General features: G+C 43.8%; 1 protein-coding gene across 3 annotated transcripts in view; it reads left to right on the top strand.

Moving 5' to 3' along the window:
* Window positions 1-1601: 1601 nt before the first annotated feature.
* MAP2K4 (mitogen-activated protein kinase kinase 4) overlaps window positions 1602-25429 on the top strand; it is a 72421-nt gene continuing 48593 nt past the window's right edge. The window contains exons 1-2 of one of the 3 annotated variants that reach the window (XM_066614695.1): window positions 1602-1754; window positions 11688-11720. In XM_066614695.1, coding sequence (XP_066470792.1) covers window positions 1673-1754; window positions 11688-11720 — 115 coding nt within the window. In that variant the 5' untranslated portion in view covers window positions 1602-1672. The remainder of the gene's footprint in view (window positions 1755-11687; window positions 11721-25429) is intronic. The other 2 variants (XM_066614697.1, XM_066614696.1) reach the window with 2 other exon arrangements.

Raw genomic sequence — 25429 nt, forward strand, 5'->3', positions numbered from 1 at the left:
GACCGGTGATGGTTCATGAGCCATCAAGGTCCACAGCATAGCTCCTCTGGCTTCCTGCTTCTCAGCATCTCCTGAAGTTTGCTGCAGGGTGTGGATACACACCAAGCTTTACAAGGGGCTTTGAGATAGTGGGAAAGGATGAGGAAGCGGGAAAGATGAAGTGAGCTGATGTGCTAAGTGCTTGCCTGTTATGTCTGTCTGTCTGTCATTGGTCCACAACATATTTTTTTTTAAATGCCAGACCGCTATGGGGAGCTTCCCTCTGGGGAGCCCTGGCCCAGCAGAGCGGTGTGCCTTGTGAATTATCAAGAAACTGGTGATGTGCCTCGACAATTTCAGCACCTTGTCCGTGTGCCATGAGATGAAAAAGATTGAAAATCACTCACCTAGAAGAATTAAACATTGGAAACCACTTTGTTACTCCATTTTCAACCACTGTGCCATGGCATACTGATGCGCCACGAATGGTCTGCAGGTGTGCAGCAAGAGTTTGGGGGAGGGTTATTTATTAGTAGGGTCATTGGGGGATGTGAGCCCCGCACCAACAGCATGGTGTGCCTTGTCAATTGTCAAAAAACCGAAGGTGCGCCTTGACAATTTTAGTACCTCGTCAGTGTGCCGTGAAATGGAAATGGTTGAAAATCAAATGGTGACACTCAACGGCCCCAGGCGCGGTGTTGTCCAGCCCTAGCTTCCCTCAATCCAGTGGCGCACTACTGGGACGCCATTGTACAAGCCATGATGTGTATGTGCAACCTCCTGATTTTAGAAATGGGTTATGTAAGAATGCCAGATGCAAGGGAGGGCACCAGGATGAGGTCTCTTGTTATCTGGGGTGCTCCCTGGGGCATTTGGTGGGCCGCTGTGAGATACAGGAAGCTGGACTAGATGGGCCTGTGGCCTGATCCAGTGGGGCTGTTCTTATGTGGGGTGAGGCCCATGCGCTGCCTTCGGACAGAGCGTTTGCACGGCCACAGGCTGCTTCCAGAGCAGGCGTGTTCTGCCCGTGGAGCCGTGAGCAGACTGTGGGCCCCATCCGAAGCAAGTGTCCAGCACCAATGGAGGGAAGGGCAGTGCAGCTCTGAGGTCGGGGGAGAAAGAGACCGTCCCTTCCCTTGAGGAGGCCTCCCTCCGTGTGGCTGCCCCCAGCGCAGGACGGCGCAGCGCATGCCCCGTTGGCACCGCTGTGCAGTGCTGGGAAGCTGGTTCGGACTGGGGCTTGCGGCTCTCCGGGGGTGCGTGTGCACCGCTGCTGGGGCGGGCAGAGCGGGGCTGCCTTTCCACCTCCCTCCCCCGCCTGCTTGCTTGTCCCTGGGCGCCGCAGCCAGCGGCATCATCCGTTCCGCCCGCTGCCGGGGAGGGGTTAGCCTTACGCCGAGGGGAGGGAGTGAGGGAGCCAGCGGCGGAGGGAAGCGGAGCCCCAGCAGCTCGGAGGGGGAGGACTGGCGGTGGCTGGGGTCGGTCGGGGCCGGGGAGGCTGGCGCCTGCTGTCCCGAGCTGGGGCTCCGGGGTCCCGCTTGCTGCCTGGGGCCGGGGCGGGCGGGTGCGCGTGGCGGGCCGGGGCCGGCCCGCTGCGCTGCCGCTGCCGCTGCTGCATTGCAGCCTCGCTCGCTCGCTCCCTCCCGCCGCCCGTCCCTCCTCCTCCCTCCTCCCGCGTCTGGCGTGCTGCACAATGGCGGCTCCCAGCCCCGGGCCCGGCTCTGGCTCCGGCGGCGGGTCCCAGGCTGCGCACACGACGGTCAGCAGCATGCAGGGTAAGGAGCGGCGCGGACCCCCGGAGGCCGCGCTTCCAGCCCCGGCCCTCTCCTCGCACCGCCCGCCGCGGGCACAGGAGGGAGCGCCCCGGCCGGGCCGGGCCGAGGAGGAGGGCGAGGGCAGGCCGCACTCCCAGCGTGCCTCCGCCGGGGCACCCGCCTGCTTCGCCCCCGCAGCTCCGTCGGCTGCGGAGGCTTCGGTGGGAGGGGGTGTGGTGGGCCAGCGGGCAGCCGGGCAGTCCCAGGTGCTGGGCGACAGTCGCAGGGGGCTTAGGGCCCAGGCCTAGGCAGGTCTACCCAGAAGTCATCCCATTCCAGTCAATGGGGCTTACTCCCAGGAAAGTGTGGGTAGGATGGCCGCCTTACAGCCTAATCCTATGTATGTTTACTCAGAAGTCAGTCCCATTCTAGTCAATGAGACTTACTGCCAGGAAAGTGCATTGGACTGCAGCTTGAGAGCCCAATCCTGTACATGTCTACTCAGGAGTCAGCTGCATTATAGTCAATGGGGCTTACTCCCAGGAGAGTGTGGCTAGGATGGCAGCCTTAGGGCCCAATCCTATCCAGCTTTCCAGGGCCAATGCAGCATCATTGAAGCCCTGAGGTAAGAATTCCCTTACCTTGAGGAGGCCTGCATGACTGCCCCCCCCCCCCAAGCAGGATGCAGCACATGCTCCACTGGCACATCTACATCAGTGCTGGAAATTTGGATAGGATATGGTCCTGAATGGGATGGGGTGAGCAGGAGGAGAGAGATAGATGTATGCCTATGGAGGTATAAACAAGCTGAGGGGAATGGCCTTTGCAGAAGTCCAGGAGAAGAGAAGAGAAGACCTTCCATGTCTCTGGAAGAAGAAGACAACAGTCGGAGAAGGGATGTGGGATAGAGTGGGGAGAGTTTGGGGAGTCATCTGGAGATGTCAGTACTGGGAGGGTATGGGGAGCGTAGTCACTAGGGTGTGATCACTGGTGAAAAATCAATTTAATGTGTAAAATACAAGGCCTGTGAGTGCAGAAGTAGAACAGGTTGGGCATTCCCCAGAGGCTATGACGTGGTTGAGGATGAGATTTGTATGACAGAACACATGCTTTAGGGGCAGGAAGACTTCTATAGGATGTCTCTTACTCTGTGCAAGTGTCCCAGGTGATGGATGCATGTTGAATACTTCCTAAAGACCAGTGAGATGGTGAGTGTAGGAGTATCTTTAAGGAGTGTGAACCTGAAATGCAGGTAGAGATGAGGTGAGATAAGGTGTGGTGTGATGTGGTGGTGATCCTTCTTGAAATTGAGTTAGACAGTGTGCTGGGCTGAATGTGTAAATAGTTTCTGAATGCTTTCTGTGGAAGAACACAGAGGGAGGGGAGTACTGTATTGTGTTATTCCTAGCCATATTTAGGTCTTAAGGGGAATGCAAAATAGATGAATGTGTGATGTGGAGAATTGGAGACCCTTTTCCCATGGTCTTTGTGTGCATGTGGAGAGAATATTTATTAGAAACAAGTGTGCATTTACCACCATGTAGTTCTAGCAGTACCACAAGAAACTCCCTATTTCATTGTATACAGTATATGGTCTTGAAGAGGCATATCCAGCATCCTCTTTACTAGAAAAATATTTACTCAGTTGAATGAATATCTTAAAACTTCACAATCTAAATGTTGTATTCCTTAAAACCCTATGTAATCCCTAGAAGACAAAAATTAGTCGAATAATCAGTACAATGACAATGGGTTTGTGTTTATACTATTTGAAGCTAGGAATAGTACTGTCAGGGACTAGTGAAGGATGACATTGTTTTAACCCTTAATCTATTTTTGTCCTCCCACCCCTGTGGATCTTGGGGCAGAAGTTCTCAGTGGTGGCACTGCAACTTTGGAATAGTCTCCCCAGAAAGATCACCATGCTTTGCATACACAAGATGAAAGGCAGGAGTCTGGTCATTCCCCACATTACAAGCACTGTTTCTCAGTACAATACAATACAATATTGTTTACATCACAATACCCAGCATCTCCATTTAAAAGGATGTCCTGCAGCTGAATTGGAGAAGACATCTAATGAGGCCAGGCTGAGCTGCTGGCCAGAGTAGATAAATATTGGGCTAGATCAGCAGTTTTCAAACTGTGGGTCCGGGACCCACCAGTGGAACATGACCCAGTTTTTGCTGGGTCACAAAACTGACAGGGCAGATTAGGCTATTTGCTGCTTAAACAAGCTGCTACTTGGGGGAGGGGCACTGCTGCCTAATCACTATTATAGCCACACCCATAGGTATTTATAAATCAAGCAGCTCTAGTGCCTCTAAAACATTTGAGGACCACTGGGCTGGGTGAACCAGTAGTAGGGCAGTTACCTGTGTTTATATCCTGGAAAGCCATAATTGCTTATTCCCAGCAAGATCTAGATTGTCACATAAGACAACCTGAGTATGGGTTGCTTTCCTAATGTGGAAGTGCTTCCCATCTAGGGACGTTGTCGTGTTTGAAGTAGTTCATAATACATGTTATTGCGCTTTAGAGCTGAGTTAACACTGGAAGGCCTAGCGTCTTTTAGAATTGTCCGGGATCAGTATTTCAGAACCTATGTTATGCATTGCATTTTGCATTTTAAAATTTATAGTATAGGTTAGTCTCTGCAACTGTATTAGCTATGACTTTCCTGCAAAGGGAACCTTTGATTTTTATTCACATGCCTACCCTTGATTATGTAACTTCATGAGAGGCAGATTGTTTCTGTTTTGCTGCCCCTGTAAACATCCAGCAATTTGTAACATTTTTGGTTTACCACCTGGACACGTAGTGTGACAGTCCAGTTACTGTGTGTTAACAAGGAAAAAGTTTTCCAGGTGATACTGACATGTTTAGTCTAATTTGTAGATCCTGTTAGATCAGCAGGTAATTAGATCTTAAATTGCTTTCTTGTAGCAAAACACTCCTTTTATCTGTCTATAACTTGCCTTCTTGTGTGGCTAGTGTTTTAAAATGGAATTTCAGAGTGTTGAACTGATACAAAGCTAGCTTTTGGTTTTGTTAGAACCCAATCCTGTGCACATCTACTCAGAAGTCAGTTCCATTATAGACAGTGAGGCTTACTCCCAGGTAACTGTGGATAGGATTGCAGCCTTTGTTTGTATTTATGTGTTACTCCCAATTCCCATATAATATGTGACAGGATGGCGATAAGTGGAACACAGTCTTCCTCTTTTCTTGTGTGTAGTTGAAATTGATGAGCACCCAGAACTTAAATTTTGCTACTTCCCCAGTTCAACAAGAGCTCCATATTATGAATTTCTTATTCTGAATCATCCACCCACTTAGCTTCATGGTAAAAGGTGTGTTATTCACCTGAGTATTGGAGAACAGCCCATGTTAAAACCCATTTTTGTCTGGCCCACAGGTGTACACATTTGGTCCCTCTTTGCGTTGGGCAGAAATGGCTTAAAAGTAGTCCCTTCCCACGTTACAATGTTAAGTTAGAGAAATATTTTTAAACCATTCCTGTTCCTAAAATAATAGTGTAGGATAGTTTTTAAACCCGTTTATTGCAAGAGAAAGTTTATTGCAGGGATGTGCTGATACACCCTGTGGAGTTTAGCTACACTTGCATCTTTATTGTGAGTACTGTAGACATAGTTGAATAAGTAATGAATAATCACCTTCAATAATCACTTGATTATAATATTGTAATGACTTAATATACAGTCACAGTGTAAGAAGTGTCCATCAGTCTTCATTTCTTAAACAGAGCAAAATCTCTTGTGCCCCACGCTGCAACTCTTGAGAAGAAAATGTGGGCAGTCCTCTTTAATCCCAGAATAGACCATTCTAAATTCTTGTCATAATGTTGCTGCATCTGCCCTATACAGGTCCAACGTTGTTATACGCTGATTTTTTTATACACTAATTTGACTCAACAGGAATGGCTACTGCAAATGAGAAGGAATATGCTGATCCCTGGAGAAGGGAAAAAAAATCCATCCCTTTAAAATCACAGTTTAAAAAACTGCTTTTCATACTGTTGTAGAGAGACTGTCATGCAAACAATCATTCCATTGTTCAACTGAGCCAGGCAAAGGCAGGGGGTCCTTTGCATTTCTAATTGCTGACTGCCTCTCTACAACAGTAAGAAAAGTTGTTTTTAAACCACAATTGTAAAGGGGCACACTTTTTAATTGTTTTAAACTGCTTTTGTTTAACACATTTTATGGTATTAGCAGGGAGTCCCAGAGTCAAACCCCTGCAGATGTCGAGGCAAGACCTTATTTTATTAGGAGCAAGGAATGGGCAAGAAACCTGGAAGTGGGTCTTTAAATCTATTTTTCCATTGTTTTTTTAATCCACTGATTTTTTTTATCCACTAGGGCAGAGGTTCTCAAACTTTGAGGGAGCTTTACTCCCTCAGTAAGTTATTGTGGGGGAGGGGCTAGGGCAGCCCCCTCGTTAAAGGGGGGCAAGGGAGGGGGTGCTTTGCACTCATGTTATGTAGGCAGGGCTGCAGCAGGCTGCAGGAGGTGCAGGGAGCCCTGTGCAGCCCTGCAAAGCGCTCCCCAAGGCTTGGAACGTCCACTAAAAGCGGGCACAAAGCACCTCCTGCAAAATGGAAGTGTTTTGCCCCTGCTTTTAGTGAACGTTCCAAGCCTCGGAGAGGCTTAAAGGGATGGGGGAAGCGTTACACGAACCAATGGGTCACAACCCACCACTTTGAGAACTACTGCACTAGGGGTTCTGGAACAGAACCCCAGTGGATAACGAAGGATGACCTGTATGTTACTTTCCAGATAAGAACCTTTTGTAATGAATGTAATGATACTCATAACTTAATTTTATCAGATGCTTTGAGGAATGAAAGCTAAGTAAACTGCTTTAAATCAATATAGAGACCTTTAATCATTGATTCAAGTAGTTTATATGGAAAGCTCATTGCAGATTATGTAACCATATAAAAGGGGATTTAGAACTAAATAAAACTAAATCTTATGCTAGATTTGATTTTTTAAAAACATTATAACAGTACTTATCACAGTCTTTTCCGATTCTCAGCACAGTCGTATCCTCCACCTAAGCTGGTGTAGCCATCCCTGCACCGGCTCAGAGTGTTGTAAATGCGCTGTATAGCCGGTGCAGATTAGGATTGGGCTATTTATTTGCTATGGTAAAAAACAGTGGGTGATGAGTTGCTTAATTTCTGAAGGTTTTGCTTGTAATTGATATCCAGCTTCATTAGGCTGGGAGCAGGGGCAGAATTGGTAAATGCAAGTTTTTATAGTACTTAACATAGAAAACAACTTCAGTTGTATTGCATACATAAACCTCCTTTGTTTACACTGCCACTACACATGATTGATTTCAGCAAAGTATTAACTAATCTGTAGATGAACCTGCTTAGACCCCTTCTCTGTGTGTGTGTGTGTGTGTGTGTGAGAGAGAGAGAGAGAGAGAGAGAGGTGGGAACATCAGTATGCATGAGGAGCTTGTATAGGCACAAAAGTTTCCTTGTTTGTTTTGGTGCAGAGTGACATCCCACTGCATGCAAGGAACTGCTCATCCCACAGAAGTGAAGTTTCCATATGGGAATAACATGCAAGCGTTGGAGGTCCTGTGGACCTTTGGACTAGAGTTTTATGGTCAGAAACAATCTTGGCATTCTTTCACTTGCTGTATGCACAGTTTTACTGTGATAAGATACCTAGTTTCATCCAACTTCATTTTCAGAAATGAGTTTAGCTTGGAAATTACAAATCCAAGAGATCCCCCCTTCTCTTGATGTATTCGGAGGAGTGTGGCACACTGAAACCTTTCAGCTCACTCATCTTTACTTTTACATGTCTTCAGCACATGAATTTTGCAGAACTTATGGTGGAACACATGGAAAATGTTCAGTCAGGAACAAAGGTAAATGAACTATCCATGTAGGAAGAGAGGTAATATTTGTTGTTCATTGAAAGCAAAAAAAGAGCTTGTTAACTCTTATTGAAATGGTCCTTCATATATTGATTGATTTTTCATAATTTCTGTTCTGAGCTGTAATTTTGCATACTGTGATACTGTGTCACCATGCATTCTTGTGCATTCCTACAGTAAAAGAAATTTAGTGACTTAAGTATAGTAAAGTACCAGGAACTTGTTCCTTTGATTCCTTTAGTTATCCTATAGTTATAATGCAGTATTCTGGTCCATGATCTACCAGATCTTTTTTATTTTTTAATTGCTCTCCCCCCTCCCTTCTTGAATTTAATGTCAGCAAGACAGGGTGAGACATGTTTAAAGTTGTTTTAGGGAATCAACATATTTGAGAAGTCCATGGTAGAGAGTAAGATTGACAGTGCAGTTCTGTGCATGTTTACACAGGAGTAAGTCCCATTGTGTTCATAGTTCTTACTTGAAGGTAAGTGTGCATAGGATTGCAGTGTTAAAAATATGAATAACTACCCAATCCTATGGAGGATTGGGCTGTTGCGTGGATTCTCTTACAGTGGAAGTCACTTCTGCTGTCATAAAATGGCTGCCAACAGAGCACATAGCACTCAATCAGTGGCCTTTTTCCAAGCACTGCTGCAATAGGTGGCAGTGTTGTAGCTTTGCCAACAGACCCCGCCTCCACCCCACCAGCCTCACTAGATAAGGTAGTAGTGGAGGTGGGGTGGATGCATGGGAAATGGCAGAAGGGGTGGATTCAGCAACAATGGTGTATGCTAGGTTCTGTCCCCTCTGTTTGGAAGTGCTCTGCCCTTCTTGGACTTGCTCCAGCTAAAGAGATAGCATGTGTCCAAGGAGACCATTGGCAAGTGGAAAACTTACAAAGGGGTAAAAGGAAATAATTTCTCTTTTCCCTCACTTTCCCCTTTTGGAGCAGCTGCATTGGTGGAAGGGAAGGATAGGATTAGGCCAGTGGTTTTCAAACTCTCAGGGAGAGTTTGAACCACAGTAAGTTCTTACGGGGACGGACGGACGGACAGACAGACAGTGCCTCGATCGCCAGGATCGTGTCGCTAAGGGGGCTTCAGGGACTGGGATGCGCTCACGAGTCCCTGCAGCAGCCTGTCAGAGGTGTGGGGAGCCCTGCGCAAGTATCTGCAGGGCTCCCCACTGCTTAAGAAGTGAAAGTGGAGTGATCGCACTCCATTTCTGCAAAACTGGAAGTGGAGTGTGATAGCTGTGCTTTTCACTTTTTAAGTGGGGAGCCCTGCAGACACTGGCACAGGGCTCCCCGCACCCCTGACAGACTGCTACAGGGACTGATGAATGCATCCTAGTCCCTGCAGCCCCCTGGAGATCGCATTGCTGCCTCCTCCTGCCCCTTAAGGGGAAAGTGGCCAGGTTTCTCTAGCTGGGGCGTCACGACGTCCCAGTTTGAAAAGCCCTGGATTGGGCTGTTAGAAGCACAGATACCAGTGACTGTTTTAGAAACTTACTTTGTAGCCCTTAGATAGTCACATCACCTTGTATGAATTGGCTGTTATGTTGTTTCCAACTGATTAATGAATACATTCTCTTAGCTCTTAGTCTATGCCCCCAATACCTATCTCTGTGCTTTTAAAGTCTTTTGCTCCAGATGTTATTTGTGCCAACTCTTTATAACTTTATTTTTGCATCAGAATGATAGAATCAAATTTTGCAGTTAGAATAGAATGCAGAAGTATAATATTTTGCAGAAATTTGCTTTTTTAATTGAATTGTAGACTTTGGATTTGGTGAAGTGTCTTATCCCAGGGGAAGGTTATGGGCATAGATGAGAATGAAGCATTGCTCTGTGTAGAACTGCAAAGCCCTTGGTTGCAATAAGTATACTTTCAGAAAGGATACAGGCTATTTTATTTTGAGACCATCCTGATTGCTCTTTCATTTTTCTCTGTCTTCAGTGTAAGTTGTCTGACCTCTTTCTTGCTTAAGACTCCCTTTCAGCCTTAGTAGCCTTCTATGGTACTATAGCTTTTTGATTTGTTTATTGGAAGTTCTTTTCTGTCCCTCAAGAAAAGTTGGTTTAACTTTAAGGAGTGTAGTTTTTTAGCACTGGATAGCAAATGTATGTTGCGTTACACTGTGTGAGTGGGCTCAGTGTGCTTCCAAACTGCTGTCAAATGTCAGAGAGTAGATTCTTTCGTTTTAATTTGCATACAGTTCCAATTCCTTGTTTTCAGTGTTTAACTGAATATTTGCATGAACTTGTTTTGCCTTCTTGAATGTGCTAGTTATGAAAGTGCAGTCAGAAGCAGCAATTTTTTGAAGCGTCTGTAGCAACTAAATGCTGTTAACTAGATAACATTTGGAGGAGATTAACTGCTACCTCATCTTTTCGGAAATCAACAAGCATATTAGCAGTCTAGCCTGACTTTGTCACTGACTTTTTTTTCAAAGAAAAAAAAATACATGATTACAGAAATTCATGTTAACTCACAACAGAAATTCATGTGACAATTGCAGGAAAATGGCTAGTTAAGACAAAGCTGTCACGGTGTCACTACTACCTTAATTAAGTGTTCTTTGCATATATCACACCACAGACACTTTATCTTGGACAGAATATTTATCGTAAATAGAAATGGAAGATAGGCTTGCCCATTAATTTTAACCATGACAGGCTGAATGGATCTTCTATGATTAAAAGCAGTGTATCTCTGATGTCTGGGGTAATCACTATTGCATCACGCCCTGCCTATGAGCTTCCTCTAGGGTGTGGCTGATCAGTGATAGAGTGGAGTACTGGACTAGATGGACTCTTGGACTGATCTAATTATGCAGTTCTTTTTAATAATGAAGACTGAAATCCCAAGAGTCAATCTAGAAGGTTCTTACTTTCATCCGTCACATTTATATGCTTATGTACGCTCAGGAATTCATGTAATGGATATGGTATATGCATATCCTCATAGGTAGTATTCTTGGGGATCAACAATTCATTGGACTGAGTGTTAGAACTGGACATTTGATTTGAAGTATTGTACTGTGGTGTTTCATGGACTACTGAGTAACCATTGGCAACTTTCTGTAGATTCTCAGTTTCACATCTATAAACATGATCTATTACAATATAACAGACAGAAATGCTGTGATCTCATTATGCACAATTCTGCGACAAGCATTGAATTCATTTCTAGTGCACAGAATTTAGTCACCTGAAATTCTCAACCTTAATTTAAAGCAGTTAAGAAGGTACCCTAAAAAAAATGCCAGCAGCATTTAAGAGAAATTTCAGAAGCTAGGGAGGTGCTAAACTGGACGGTGAGCAGGAAGTGGGAGTGTCTGCGCCTTGGATAGTTGATTACTCAACAGTTGGCAAAGCCGCATAAGTTATGCAAAATAAGCAAATTGGGCCAATAGATTTTAAAAAATAATGTATACACATTAGAAAAATAGCCTCTGCCCATCTGTAGTTGTCTTATAAAATTGAAGTTGATTATCTTTTGCATTGTGTGAATGATAAAGCTTGTAACATGACAATATTATGTACACAGTCACATTGCAAGGCTGTAGTGCCCATTCCTTCAACTACAAATATAAAGTTGGGGAGAGAAGTTTCTGTAAGGCATATATTTTCTAGTTTTTACTCGATGAACGTCAAGGATGTATCCTGTTGCCACAGAACATACCATATGAGAACTTGATTAGCAAAATCACCATTTGTTCTTAACATTTTGTTTAAGTTAACAACAAACTAATACTTAACCTCTGTAGGTGACCTGATCTGGACACACATCTGTACCTCTACTGGTATTTTGAGCAGTTCCACTCAGACTTTTCCAAAAGGCATTAGATATGGACAACTGAGATTATTGGATTCCTCTCTTTCTTTAATATAGGCAAAAGTCTTGCTGCTGTATAACATTTTGTTCAGTGTTTCAGATTTTTTAAAATGAACATTTAAATGTGATTTTAAAGGTTATGCAAATCTGTAATTTCCAGTAAATGAACTAGAACTTATCTTTTTTGCTTTAGGCTTTCAGATAAACTTCTGTGAAAAAGCACAAAGTAAGCTACATGTTTTATAGTATTCTGCTATTTTATTTTATTTTTATATCATTCTTGGTATTGGGAATGTGTCCACTGTTGATTTAACTAACCAGCCATGCATTAACATATGGACAGAGCTTCCATTTTTCATCTTACTTAAAAATCTGATACCACTGATCTATAAATAGAACTTTAATGTTTTTTATTCATCTTGGCTAATACAATAGAGCAGCGGTTCCCAGACTGGTGGGTTGCAACCCACCAGGGAAACTGGAAGTGTGGCATTCCCCCTTAAGGAGAGTGGCCCAAAAATGGGTGCCCTGATGGCGACACAGCAATCGCACTGCTGCCAGGAGTAGCAGGTTTTTTGGGGGGTTGTGCTGGCCTCCAAGAGGGTCTGGGAGGTTCTCAGCCTCCTCTGCAGGCCTCGCCATTGCTTAGAATTGCTCTGATGATCAGAGCGCACTTCTGGTTTTGCATGAGTCCAGTTTTCTCCTGGAGGCCAGTACGACCCCCCAGCTAAGGGAGAAAATCCATTGCTCCCGGTGGTGGTATGATTGCTGCAGCGCGATCAGGACCTCCCTCCATCCCCACCAAGACTTAAAGTGGTCCCAACTTCCTTGCAGGATTTTGGGAACCACTGCACTTCAGGTCTTTAAGGTAGTTGTTCCCACAGAGAATAACTAAATAATGAAAAAGGTGTAAGACTTTTGCCTTGTGCCAAGTAAAATATAGCAGAATTACTTGGAATAGAGATATTTGGCTTTGACTTTGGATGGTATCTTAACTGTAGCTAAAAGCATTGGTTGGTACTGAAACAGTTATTTCAGTCAGTGCCCGGGTTTCCCCTCGAGGTACCAAATTATATGTGTAGTGACCTCAGATCATTGTCCAAAACTATCTGCTCTGTCCTGCAGTGGCTCTCACAAGATCTCATGGAGAGGTCTTTCCTAGTCTTGTGTCCAAGATCCTCAACTGAAGATTGACTGTGGGACCTAATGAATACAAACATATATGCTCAGTCATGGGCCCCACCTCCAAGCAATGCTTTTAATTTAGATGTCCTAATATTGGTTTCTGTGTACCTTTGAAGTGATGGAGATTACTTTTTTAAAATGATACTGTTGCATCCAGTAAAGCTGAAAGGCAGAACATTGTTGGTCATTGTCAGCCCATGGATTTGAATGACTAATGGAAGCTCTGCATGATTAATTTTTCCTTGTTTCATTCTCCTATAGCTTTCATTTTTAAAATTATTCTGTTCATTATGTCTTTATGATTGCCTGCCATGCTTTAGTGAATATTAGAGACCAAAATGCAGCATTGATACCAAAATGTCCTCTCTAATGGGTAAACTTTGTAGAATTCTTTAAAGAACCCATCTTGCATTAAATTTAGACTACATATATTTTTATTTAAAGTTAATTCATATGTTTAATTTAGAAGTGATAAAATTCTTGTAAGATTACTGTTGATATTTTATCTTTTTATGGCTTTTTATAAAAACCTCTAGTGGTCTTTTAAAAAAAAGAATGATAAAATTCTGAAAGATGCAGTAAGAATGCATGATTAGGATTACAAGAAATACAAAACAGGTTAACTTGTGCCTCTTTCAACTCCAAAAAGTATCCAGAGAAAAATTTCAACTTTTTTTCTCTTATTCCAGCATTGTGTTTCTTGTGGGATGTAATGTTTTCTAATCAGTTTGAAGTAAAATTTTCAACCAGACAAAAGATGTTACTCAGGCCGTGGGATTTTCCAGAGAAAAGTCCTGTTTGTGTGTATGTTCAAAGAAAAATTGCCATGCTGAAGCCCAAAAGGCTCTGTGACAGAAAGAACTGATTTCATAGAGAACTTGCATGGTGTTTTTGGCCTTGTGTTGTTGTGGCAGGGGGAATACATCTGCTGTTGTGCAGAATGCTGGTTTATAGTAACCCATGCGGGTTATAGTAACCCCCAGAATGCGGGTTTATGGTAACCCATGGACATTGGCCCTTGTTAGAAATTGGATTGTATTACAGTACCTTACTGCCCAAAATGTGCTTTTATAAACAAAAGTTTCTGCTAACTGCCTTTTCCTCTGAATTCTTATGTTCTGCCTATTGCTGGAATCTTTTGTCTTATGACTTCACAGGTTTTTGTATCATCTCTAGTTTGTGTCTGTCAGGAGGTGTGTTTTTGGGAAGAGGATTAGCAGATGGCATATTAAATGATGAATGAAGTTGGCTGTAGTGTTGCTGTTTTAGCAGAATGAATAGATGGTAATTGGGGAAAATTGGGCCGTTGTGAAGGTTATATTAGGAAATGTAACACAAGCAGGGAGGCTGCAGCTAGTTTGCATTCTTCATGTATGCACAGGTTACCAAAATTGTGAACTTTATGGTCATCAGGTTTGTGAGCATCTCAAATCTCTTTTATAATCAATGTACAGTACTGATTTTCCCTTCCCTAACATATTTTTTAAAATTAATTCAGAAAAGAATATTTCCTGGTTAGTTGGCCCATGCCTTGTTCTCACCAACTCTGTAATGATGGAAGCTTCTTGTTTTTCACTCCTCTTGTTCTCACACTGGTTATTTAGGTATCCTATGGGATGAGGATGGGGAGGTTAGAGAACAACAAGACAAAGGCAGGGTAGGAGAAGAAATTGGGAAAGGTAGGGTGATGGGATGTGATAGACGGTTTGGCACAATGAGAGGATGCGGGGACAAAGGAGCGAATAAGCAGCCCATCCTGGGGCATTCCATGTATAAATGCTTTTATGCGAATGCCCGAAGTCTACAAGCAAAGGTGGGAGAACTGGAATGTCTGGTGACAAGGGAAAATATTGACTTAGTGGGCATAACGGAAACCTGGTGGAATGCGGAGAATCAGAGGGATACCGCAATCCTGGGCTATAAACTCTACAGGAGGGACAGGCAGGGGCGTGTTGGAGGTGGGGTGGCCCTTTATGTTAAGGAAGAGATAGAATCCAGCAAAGTAGAGATTGAAGGTGGGTCCGACTCCACCGTAGAATCTCTGTGGGTTAAATTACCAGGCTTGTGCAGCAATGTAATACTGGGGGCGTGCTATCGTCCTCCAGACCAGAAATCTGATGGGGACCTTGAAATGAGGAAACAGATCAGGAGGTGACAAGGAGGGACAGGGTTGTAATCATGGGGGACTTCAATTATCCTCATATTGACTGGGTCAATTTGTGTTCTGGTCACGATAAGGAAACCGGATTTCTTGACGTGCTAAATGACTGTGGCTTAGATCAGCTAGTCACGGAGCCCACCAGAGGGCAGGTGACTCTGGATTTAATTTTGTGCGGTACGCAGGACCTGGTTAGAGATGTAAACGTTACTGAGCCATTGGGGAACAGTGATCATGCTGCGATCCGTTTTGACGTGCACGTTGGGGGAAGAATACCAGGCAAATCTCTAACAAAAACCCTTGACTTCCGACGGGCGGACTTCCCTCAAATGAGGAGGCTGGTTAGAAGGAGGTTGAAAGGGAGGGTAAAAAGAGTCCAATCTCTCCAGAGTGCATGGAGGCTGCTTAAAACAACAGTAATAGAGGCCCAGCAGAGGTGTATACCGCAAAGAAAGAAGGGTTTCACTAAATCCAGGAGGGTGCCCGCATGGCTAACCAGCCAAGTTAGAGAGGCTGTGAAGGGCAAGGAAGCTTCCTTCCGTAAATGGAAGTCTTGCCCTAATGAAGAGAATAAAAAGGAACATAAACTGTGGCAAAAGAAATGTAAGAAGGTGATAGGGGAGGCCAAGCGAGACTATGAGTAACGCATGGCCAGCAACATTAAGGGGAATAATAAAAGCTTCTTCAAATATGTTAGAAGCAGGAAACCCGCCAGAGAAGCGGTTGGCCCTCTGGATGGTGAGGGAGGGAAAGGGGAGATAAAAGGAGACTTAGAGATGGCAGAGAAATTAAATGAGTTCTTTGCATCTGTCTGCACGGCAGAAGACCTCGGGCAGATACCGCTGCCCGAACGGCCCCTCCTAACCGAGGAGTTAAGTCAGATAGAGGTTAAAAGAGAAGATGTTTCAGACCTCATTGATAAATTAAAGATCACCGGGCCCTGATGGCATCCACCCAAGGGTTATTAAGGAATTGAAGAATGAAGTTGCAGATCTCTTGACTAAGGTATGCAACTTGTCGCTCAAAACGGCCACGGTGCCAGATAGCAAATGTCACGCCTATTTTTAAAAAGGGAAAGAGGGGGGACCCGGGAAACTATAGGCCGGTCAGCCTAACATCCATACCGGGTAAGATGGTGGAATGCCTCATCAAAGATAGGATCTCAAAACACATAGACGAACAGGCCTTGCTGAGGGAGAGTCAGCATGGCTTCTGTAAGGGTAAGTCTTGCCTCACAAACCTTATAGAATTCTTTGGAAAGGTCAACAGGCATGTGGATGCAGGAGAACCCATGGACATTATATATCTGGACTTTCAGAAGGCGTTTGACACGGTCCCTCACCAAAGGCTACTGAAAAAACTCCACAGTCAGGGAATTAGAGGACAGGTCCTCTCGTGGATTGAGAACTGGTTGGAGGCCAGGAAGCAGAGAGTGGGTGTCAATGGACAATTTTCACAATGGAGAGAGGTGAAAAGCGGTGTGCCCCAAGGATCTGTCCTGGGACCGGTGCTTTTCAACCTCTTCATAAATGACCTGGAGACAGGGTTGAGCAGTGAAGTGGCTAAGTTTGCAGACGACACCAAACTTTTCCGAGTGGTAAAGACCAGAAGTGATTGTGAGGAGCTCCAGAAGGATCTCTCCAGACTGGCAGAATGGGCAGCAAAATGGCAGATGCGCTTCAATGTCAGTAAGTGTAAAGTCATGCACATTGGGGCAAAAAATCAAAACTTTAGATATAGGCTGATGGGTTCTGAGCTGTCTGTGACAGATCAGGAGAGAGATCTTGGGGTGGTGGTGGACAGGTCGATGAAAGTGTCGACCCAATGTGCGGCGGCAGTGAAGAAGGCCAATTCTATGCTTGGGATCATTAGGAAGGGTATTGAGAACAAAACGGTTAGTATTATAATGCCGTTGTACAAATCGATGGTAAGGCCACACCTGGAGTATTGTGTCCAGTTCTGGTCGCCGCATCTCAAAAAAGACATAGTGGAAATGGAAAAGGTGCAAAAGAGAGCGACTAAGATGATTACGGGGCTGGGGCACCTTCCTTATGAGGAAAGGCTACGGCGTTTGGGCCTCTTCAGCCTAGAAAAGAGACGCTTGAGGGGGGACATGATTGAGACATACAAAATTATGCAGGGAATGGACAGAGTGGATAGGGAGATGCTCTTTACACTCTCACATAATACCCGAACCAGGGGACATCCACTAAAATTGAGTGTTGGGCGGGTTAGGACAGACAAAAGAAAATATTTCTTTACTCAGCACGTGGTCGGTCTGTGGAACTCCTTGCCACAGGATGTGGTGCTGGCGTCTAGCCTAGACGCCTTTAAAAGGGGATTGGACGAGTTTCTGGAGGAAAAATCCATTATGGGGTACAAGCCATGATGTGTATGCGCAACCTCCTGATTTTAGGAATGGGTTAAGTCAGAATGCCAGATGTAGGGGAGGGCACCAGGATGAGGTCTCTTGTTATCTGGTGTGCTCCCTGGGGCATTTGGTGGGCCGCTGTGAGATACAGGAAGCTGGACTAGATGGGCCTATGGCCTGATCCAGTGGGGCTGTTCTTATATTCTTATGTTCTTAGGTAGGGAGAAGTTGACTAGCTAGTTCTAAGCTTTGCTGTTCTAAGATGTTCCTGGCAAACTGATGAGGAGTAATGACTTGATTAGCCATCTCTACTGAGATGGGGTTATTTGCCATATGGTACCATTTGGGAATGGAAAGGTGGAACACAAATATTTTAATAAATGTTTTCAGTTAAATCTTATGGCGTGTATCACCAGAAATGACAAGTATGAGACAATTTTTTTTTCCAGATGTGCAGCTGCAGTAGAGGGAGAGGAACTATAAGCTAAGAATCCCTAAACTACCATTAATTAAGGGTAAGGCATGTGTTTTCCCATATTCCTCTGTGATTATATTTGTGGATCCCACATTTGGAGTCTCCAGATATGGATTAGAGCAGGGGTTCCCAAACTGCCCAAGCAAATACTTACAGGGGTCCCAACTTCTGAGGAGAAATTTAGAAGTTTAGATTAGAGAGTTATTTGGGGTTTTATTCCCCTATCCTGAAATGTGTATATGAGTTGGTGAGTCAGTTTTAGACTTTAAATCAGTGATTTTCAAAGTGGGCGCTAGCGCCCCCCAGGGGGCGTTGGAAAGATCCAAGGGGGCGTTGAAAGTAAAATGGGCGTTAGGGGGGCGATGTGGACAAAGTGGGCGATAGGGGGGCAGTGACAGGTCAGGCCAGGTGAAAAACGCTGGCCGCCACCAAAAAAAAGGGGTTCCAGGCGGCCAGCGTTTGAATTTGGTGCGCTTTGTCCTTGCGCGCCTCTGATTTGTTTTTCTCTGCCTGGAGTCAATGAGCGGGAGAAGGAGGCTCCTCCCCCCCTCACCGCTCAGAGCGCTCCAGACTTCTGAGGCAACAGCCTCGTGAGTGCTCTTCCCCTGCGCCGCTTTGCCGCCTGCCTCCCTGCTTGTGTGGCCACAGCCTCAACGCTGGTCGTGGTGCCTGCCTGCTGCCTGTGTGGCCACAGCTGCTTGCCTTGCCATGTGCCTGCCATCGCCACCACAGCCTCTGCAGCGGCGTTGTGCTGCCTGCCTGCCTGCCTGGGACCAACACAGCTCAGCAGCAGCCTTCTCCATTGATATCCAGGTAAAAGAGGAGAAGGAAGTATAAGTGTGCAACCCTGAGGCTGTCTACTCAGAAGTAAGTTCCCTTATATTCAATGGAACTTACTCCCAAGAAAGTGTCTTAAGGATTGCAGCCTCAATACATTACGTTAAAAACATTACTCATCCTACTTGTGTCTACTCATAAGTAAGGTCCATTACTCAGTTGGGCTCGCCCCCAGTCCAGCAATCACCCCCTCCCAACCCCCCCTGCACCTGCAGCCTCTATCTCCCAGTCTGAGCCCCATCCCAGTTGTGTCTACTCAGAAGTAAGCCCCCTGAAATGGTGGCTTGGATTGCAGCCTAACTAGTCTTGCCCCCCAACTCCTCTGGACCTGCGTGCACTGCCCCAAAGAAAATCCCGTCATGCATGCACCCCCCCGCTCCAAGATAAAAAAATATATGCAATATATTTATACATATTTGTTTATAAATTTATACATATACAAGATGGTTGATGCTGGATGCAAAAAGGTTGGTTGCAAAGTTTGCTGCAAGTAGTGGTGTGTGATTTGCACAGGTGTTTCTTGACTTGGCCTGCTGGAGACTTCTGCAGACTCTGCAGAGAAGGTTGGTTGCAAAGTTTGCTGCAAATAGTGAGTGCGTGCTTTGCAAAGAATTTGCATATTCTTGTTCCAGAATAAAATATGGCTCCAACACAGCAAACAAAAAAGAAGTATAGGCAATACAGTGTGGAATATCTGAAATATGGATTTGTACCAGCACCAAATAACGAGCAGCAACCAATATGCCTACTGTGTGAGGGAGTTTTTTCAAATGAAGCCATGAAACCTTCCAGGCTCCTACAACGTTTGAAGAAAATGCACTCTGATAAAGCAGACAAAAACTTAGCATATTTTCAGTCACTTCGGGAACAATTACAGAAAAGGAAAAATATTGTAAATATGTTTGCTAGCACTTCACAGCAATCCAGTGATGGTTTGCGTGCATCATACAACATCTCATTGCTAGTTGCTAGATCTGGTAAGCCTCATACAATTGGGGAACAGCTTATTCTGCCAGCAGTCAGTGAGGTTCTGCGCACAGTTCTACACAAGTCACGCGAACAAATTATTAAAGCTATTCCTCTCAGTGATAACTCTGTTCAAAGAAGAGTGGATGAAATGGCTGAAAATATTGAAGACACATTGTGCAACATGCTTAGAACAATAGAATTTGGTTTACAATTAGATGAGTCCATTCTTCCAGGCAATCAATCTTTGCTTCTTGCTTATGTTCGTTTTATCAAGAGCTGTTATTTGCAAGACAACTAGAAACAGATACAAAAGGGGAGTCAGTATTTCGTGTTGTTGAGACTTTTTTCAAGGAGAAAGATATCCTGCTTACCAACATTGTTGCTTGTGCAACAGATGGGGCACCTGCGATGACAGGTCATTACCGTGGCTTCATCGGTTTCTTGAAAAAAGCTGTACCTGGTGTGTTTACGGTCCACTGTGTAATTCACAGGCAACATTTGGTCGCAAAAAACCTAAGCAGTCGACTTCACGAATCATTAAACACTATTATCAAAGCGATAAATAAAATTAAGGCACATGCTCTCAATTCTCGATTGTTTCAACAGCTCTGCATTGAGAACGATGAAGATTTTGAACATTTGTTGTTGCACACAGAAGTTAGATGGCTGTCAAAGGGAAACTGCCTGAGACGTTTCTATTCAGTTTTTGGAACAGTTGTTGAATTCTTCCAAGACTCCAATCCTGTTCTCTCTGATGAACTAAGAAACATGAAGCATGATACCGCCTACTTGTCTGATGTATTCACAAAGTTTAACGAAGTTAATCTGCAACTGCAAGGAAATGAGATTAGCCTTATCAAAGTCAAATCTGTTCTCTCCACGTTTCGCTCGAAGTTACAGTTGTTCAGACGTAACATAGCCCGTCGTGAGCTCTTTCAGTTTCCGAGCCTCTCTGAATTGGAGAAGGAGAAGAGCATACCAGACGATAAACTACAAGTGTATTGTGCACACCTGGATGAGTTGCACAGAGACATGTCTGATAGATTTCAGGATCTTTTTTTGCTTCAGATACCAGACTGGGTGATAAATCCATTCCTAGATATCGGCAATGATGAAACAGGAATGGTAGAGGAAGAACTTATTTCATTCCAAAATGACATTTGAGCTCAGGCCAAAGTTCAAACAGTCATATCAAGACTTCTGGTTACAAAAAAAAATTTTTGACCAATACCCTGCACTGTGGAACAAAGTTAAGATGTACTTCATTGCTTTCCCTACATCATATTTAGTGGAGCGAGGCTTCAGTGCAGTCGCCTACCTACTTTCCAAGCAAAGAAACAGACTGAACATTATTGAACGTGGGGATCTAAGACTTTTCCTTAGTTCCTTCCAGCCAGATGTTGATAAGCTGATATCCCTACACCAAATACATCCATCCCATTAAACTTGTGAAGACAACGTAGTTGCAGAAGAGATGCAAATTTAGCTTTTTAAAAATGTTATTTATTAAAAATGTTAAATGTTATATATTTAACTTTAAATACTGTTTACTTTACTAGATTTATTTGTCAAATACATACACTTTTTTTTATAGTGTTGTATTACTTGTTTTGAATTTGCAGTAGACTATTAAGCAAAGAGGTGGGGGGCGCTAGGAATTTTTCCTGGGCCCCAAGGGGGCGTTAGCCCGAAAAAGTTTGGGAACCACTGCTTTAAATAGTTTTTTTGCACACCTAAATTCTGATCAGTTGTTTGCATGAACCAAGTGTGTCAGAACTTGATGAGTGTAAGGGGGGAAAAATAGGAATTAACATTGTATTTAATATATAGATAGGTTTCCTAATTTCACCTTTTGGTTAAAGATCATCACAAGGCTGCCATGTGTCCAAATTTTCATCCATAACTAGGGCTGCAATTCTGTGTGCACTTACCTGGAAGTAAGTTCAATTGAACACAATGAAATTTATTTCTGGATAGATATGCATGGGATTGTGCTGTATGATAGCTATAATTATCCTTTTATTTATATTTATTTATAAATAAAAGCGGACATTTTCCTAGTAAAAATCCTCCTTATTGTGGCTAAAAATGTTCTTGTTTCTCATGGGTAGCTAAATTGTTTAATGCTTATTCTTTTTTAAATAGTAAAATTGCATATGGCTTATATTGGGTGGCCCAAATCCCTGCTCAGCCATGAAGCTTACTGAGTGACCATGAGTCAGTCACATTTTGCGTAATCAACTTCACAGGGTTGTTGTGAGGATAAAAGGAGGGAAATGTTTTGTGTACTCCACCCTGAGCTCCTTGGGGAAAGGACATTACAGGCGGCCCTCAGAATCTGTGGGTTTGGTACCCACTGACGAGAATATCCATGGGTTTCAAAGCTGCAGGGTGGGGCACCTATAGCCCTCCAAACCTGACTGGGTTGGGTCTGGAGGGCCTTTTGAGGCCTTCAGAGGACTGAAAAGCTCAACTTACAGTTTTCAGCAAAAGACTGGAAGTTGTGTTTTTCGATCCTCAAAAGGCCCCCTGGACCCAATTACAGTACAGCTCTGATCAGCTTCAGAAGTTTTGGTGTACCCAAGTCAACTGATTCCAACATCCATGGATTTTGGTATCCGCAGGAATTCCAGGAATGGAACTCCTGTGAATAATGAGGGCTGCCCTGTATATAGATTTGAAAAATAATATATGTTCAGTGAAACTTGCTGAGTCACAATGGGGATCAGCATTCTGGTTTTATAAATATGGTTATATTAAAAACAAAGAGGTGGTTTATTTTATTTCAGTTTATTACGTTTGTATCCCACCCTTTCTCCAATAAGTTCAGGGCTGCTTACAATTTTTTCTACCCTCCTGATTTTATCTCACAACAATGCTGTGAAGCAGGTTAGGTTGAAGGAGAGAGAGTGTGTAACTGACCCAAAGTTATCCAATAATTTGGTGACTGTGAGGATTTGAACCGAGGTCCCTCCTGTCTGAGTCTCCCCTGCAGTAATAAAACTGTGTAGTTGTGCTGAAATGTTCTCATTCGCTCAGTATAAGCAGAATGTAGCTCAGCATCCTTCCTTGACATTTCTTTTGATGATTAATTAGACAGGCTAACACACATTTTGCGGTTTTAAAAGTGAGACCTATTCCTGGGTATGTTTGGCTTACTGATTCAAAAAATGGCATCCATTTTGTCTCATCATGTCTAGTTTTGGAAACATGGCATTAGCCTCATTAGTGAATGATTCAAGCACCTTCCTCTTGAGGAAGCCTGCACCATGGTTTCCTCACAAGGAAGCTGCTTGAACCATTCAGTAATGAGGCTATGCCGTATCTCTGAAACTAGACATGATAGGGCAAAGCTGATGCTATTTTTTGGAATCAGCACCCCAAATTCATATAAAATCACCATAAATTTTGGAAAAAAAAATTTCTGACTTTTCAGTTTCGCAGGCCTGTGATATTTCTACCATACGTTTGTTTCCCCATATATTACAGTTTTAACAACCCTGGTACTTCTATTTCACATGACTTCCATGAAAATAATGGGAAGCATCTGAAGGAATAACCTTGCTGGAGGTCAGGGTTAGGAACAGCTTTCCAAACTATCGGTTCACAATTCAGAGCTCAGTTGAAAGTGTGGGAAGCACTGGGTACCACAAATGTAGTTGGGTTGATTTGCTCCACAGCCTCTTGGGTGGACTCTCATTTACTGATCCCAGTAACACCCCCCTCTCCACTATTGCAGGAAGTAGAAGAGATCAGCATGGAGACAAACATGATCCTTATGTTGTGTGTGATTATTGAATGTTCTTGGCTCACCTTATGTGCAAGAAGCACTCTAAAACAGGGGTGTCAAACATAAGTCCCGGGGGCCGGATGCGGCCCTCGAAAGCTTTTTATCCGGCCCTCAGGCTCTCAGCTTCTGAGCAGTGCTGAGTTGTTACAGCTAAAAGGGTGGTCCACATGAAAATTGGGCTGTCCCTTGAAATATGATCAAGATTTGCATGTTTTCTCTTCTGTCATTTGCAGCTAAGTGAAAAAAGTGTTTATTTTTGGTTATGACCTGTTCAATGACATCACTTTCTGTATAATGACATCACTTTCGGCCCTCTGCAGACATGATGAATGCTATTCGGCCCTCTGTATGAAATGAGTTTGTCACCCCTGCTCTAAAACTATGCCTTATTCTTAATATGTGTTTAGTTTAGTTTTGTTTCTCCAAAGTTGAAGAATTCTAATGATAGAGGGTTAAGTGTATTAAATGCCAGATTTGTTGGGGCATTACTGATTTCTGTGGAAGACAGAAAGGCCTATCAAACTCTGTCCTCGAGTAGTGGCCTCTGTGCTCCAACCTAAAATAGAGTACTATAGTTTAACACAGGTTATGGAAATGATGGGAGGCTTGGAATTCAGATTGATTTTGTTTTTTGTAGGAATTTTAGAGCAGGAACAGTGGAGTTAATCTGAATTTTTTGTATTCCAACTTTCTAAATGCTTTAGGGCGCAATCCTAACTTGCACTGGAAACAGGCAGGCCAGGAGGCCTGTACTGCATCCAGCGTAAATTTGTGGCTGAAAGCAGCATAGCCCAAGGCAAGGAGAAACCTTTCCCCTTCCCGGAGTCGTGCTGCAGCAGCCCTGATGTGTCTACTCAGATCTGCACCACCTGATGAGGTGGTGCAGATCCAAGCAGAACTGAGCACCACCAGAGAACTGGGCTAGGATCCAGCATGACTGCTGGATCCTGGCCCCGCCTCCTGCTCTCTGCCCACCCCCGGGAACAATCGCTGCCTGCCCTCCCTCCCACCTTCCCCCCACCCTCCTCACACCCCTGCGTTGGCCAACACAACTCTCCTTCGAGGCCTGCTTCAGCATGGGGAGGCTGGTGCACATCTCTTCGCCGGCCTATCTCCCTTCAGAGTGGTGCAAAAGTGTCTTACGGCACTTTTGTGACACTCCCGGCCCAGTGCAAGGGACTTGCATCGACCCAAGTGAAGGTCAGGATTGCGCCCTTAGACATAAATTTCAGAAATAATATATATCAGACCCGTTTATGAATGAGTTCTGTTTCTGAAGGAGTCAAGATTCTTCATCTTTCTTTTATTGTGAAACTATTTGTAAGGCTATGGATTTTTGATGACAGGAAAAAAATTAGCAAACTGTTTTGAGCCTAATAAATATCCTACGTTTTTTCTCACCTAATGAAAGTTAAGGTTTTAATTTGAGCCTATCTTAATTTGGTTTATTTTTATATGCCTGTAGATCTTATTATGACTTAGGAGCACTTGGTCTTGTGGAGCCCCTTTTCTTGCCTATTTTTGCAGTTGCTTTTGCAGTTCTCCTCTTCTCCATGTAGGAAATTATCAGGAAGATGAAATTTGCATTTATTTTCAATCTGCTGTCCAAGTGTGAGAATACAGTTATGAGAACAGATCAGGTGGTGGGGTGTCTTCTATCTTGAACCTCACTTCTCTGTTTTCTTTATGTCTGGACATAAAATGTTTGTGTTTGCTGTTATGTGTCTGTATACTAAAGGAGAAAACAATGATAATGAAATAAAATAATAAAAATAAATTTAATTTAAAACTAAAATTTAGTTTAAAATGATTTTAGCTTAAACAAACTGTAGTTTAAAACTATCATGGCATGCTAATGTGGTTCATTTGGATCATTAATTGGTTATCTGGTTGGGTTTTTTCTTGCTGGAGTTACACATTGTCTTGAAATGCAGTGCCTAGAAGGTTTAATACTTAACAGGCAGGTCTGTGAAGAGGCCAGTTGATGAAGGGAAGCATGTAAATGATGTCTCTCCTCCTTGTTATACATCTGGAGCTGAAAGCAAGCTATGTGATGTCAGCTAGCATTAACTTTATAGAATAGTTTGAAATTATCTGTGTTGTAATGCAAGTATAATCCTCATTGTCTGCAGTGGTGAGTGGACAAAAGC

This window comes from Tiliqua scincoides, chromosome 2 (genome assembly GCF_035046505.1).
Source record: "Tiliqua scincoides isolate rTilSci1 chromosome 2, rTilSci1.hap2, whole genome shotgun sequence".
Lineage (NCBI taxonomy): Eukaryota > Metazoa > Chordata > Lepidosauria > Squamata > Scincidae > Tiliqua > Tiliqua scincoides.